Source organism: Trichechus manatus, unplaced genomic scaffold (genome assembly GCF_000243295.1).
Source record: "Trichechus manatus latirostris isolate Lorelei unplaced genomic scaffold, TriManLat1.0 scaffold00031, whole genome shotgun sequence".
In the NCBI taxonomy this organism is placed as follows: domain Eukaryota; kingdom Metazoa; phylum Chordata; class Mammalia; order Sirenia; family Trichechidae; genus Trichechus; species Trichechus manatus.
In genome coordinates this window covers 7017621-7018854 of record NW_004443967.1, presented here as the reverse complement: position 1 = coordinate 7018854, position 1234 = coordinate 7017621, and the positions used below count along the sequence as shown (strand labels likewise).

General features: G+C 38.1%; 1 protein-coding gene across 1 annotated transcript in view; it reads right to left on the bottom strand.

Moving 5' to 3' along the window:
- Window positions 1-1117: 1117 nt before the first annotated feature.
- Window positions 1118-1234, bottom strand: part of PNLIPRP3 (pancreatic lipase related protein 3) — a 53332-nt gene continuing 53215 nt past the window's right edge. The window contains 1 exon segment of the mRNA XM_023729895.1: window positions 1118-1181. Within this exon segment, the coding sequence (XP_023585663.1) occupies window positions 1118-1181 (64 nt within the window).

The following is a 1234-nucleotide window of genomic DNA, read 5'->3' as shown; positions in this document are numbered from 1 at the left end:
TCCTTCTACCAAGCCTAGTGCTCCAATCAATCTACCATCCTCTACTTACATAATGTGAAGAGTCACTCACTTTGTTTTCTGCTTTCCGTCCCAGCTCAAGTTTATTTACTTGCATCCATGGGTCTCTTTTCAAGGTTCAGTTGGCAGCGAGGTACCACAGAGAATCAAGAAACCCTCTGCAGAGTATCTGTCATCATTTCTTGCCAACAGTGTTTATAGCACAGAGCGATCGGCTTAGCCCATCGACAGAAAGCAGAGCAAACACAGACATTTCATCTTTCCATTTCACTGGATAAGGAGACGTGAATTAGAAGAAATTGAAGCAAAATAAAGGAAAAAACACAACGGACACATTTAAATAATTACAATATTATTATTGCAGATACAAAGGGTTATCCAAGTGATTTTCAAATGAAATACTGTCTTTAGGCTAAATACAAATTGACAACAGGGCCTTCAGGACCTGGGGAAACATGTAATTCTCCTGTGACGGGGATTTCTGGAAGAAGGGGGCCACGCCCTGGGCTGATGGTCTCCAGGGTCCATTGTTGACTCTGATTAACACATCATAGACATGCCAGAATCTCTTACGTCACACACCCTGAAGACCAAGGAACACCATAGAAATACTAATGTACCATCATTCGTTTTCATTATTAATAAAGACACTTCAACCCACAGGGTTATGATCTGCTATATATCATGAAATATATTCATAATTTGTCTCAGCACAATTTAACAATAAATACTGTTTAATTTTAGAACAATGATTATTCCAGCTGGAAATACTCTAAAACATACTTCAAAAATTCAACCAGACCAAGGCTCACTTTCATCTACACTTATTCCTCTTACTCAGGGAAATTCTAACACGAGTAGTCTATTTTGTCACTGATACCCAGGTTCCTATATATCACAGGACTATAGTCAGTCTCAGGGCTCAGAATCTGTTTTCAAGGCACACACAGAAGTTTATCAATGAGAAGAACATTCTATATAGAAAAAACCTGTACTTTTCTATCTCACAAGGCCAAAATTGGTCCAGATACCAATAGGAAAAAGACTCTTTTTTTCCCATTGCTCCCACTAAATAATTCCATTAAAGTCGTATCTGGGATTAGCATGGTGTTAGAATCTGGGCGATATTAGGGTCCACAGTGTCCCAGCTGCAGAAGGTAGATCTAAAAATTTTAAAGAAAAAAAAAAAAAGATGTTTTAATATGTTTCTGGGAAA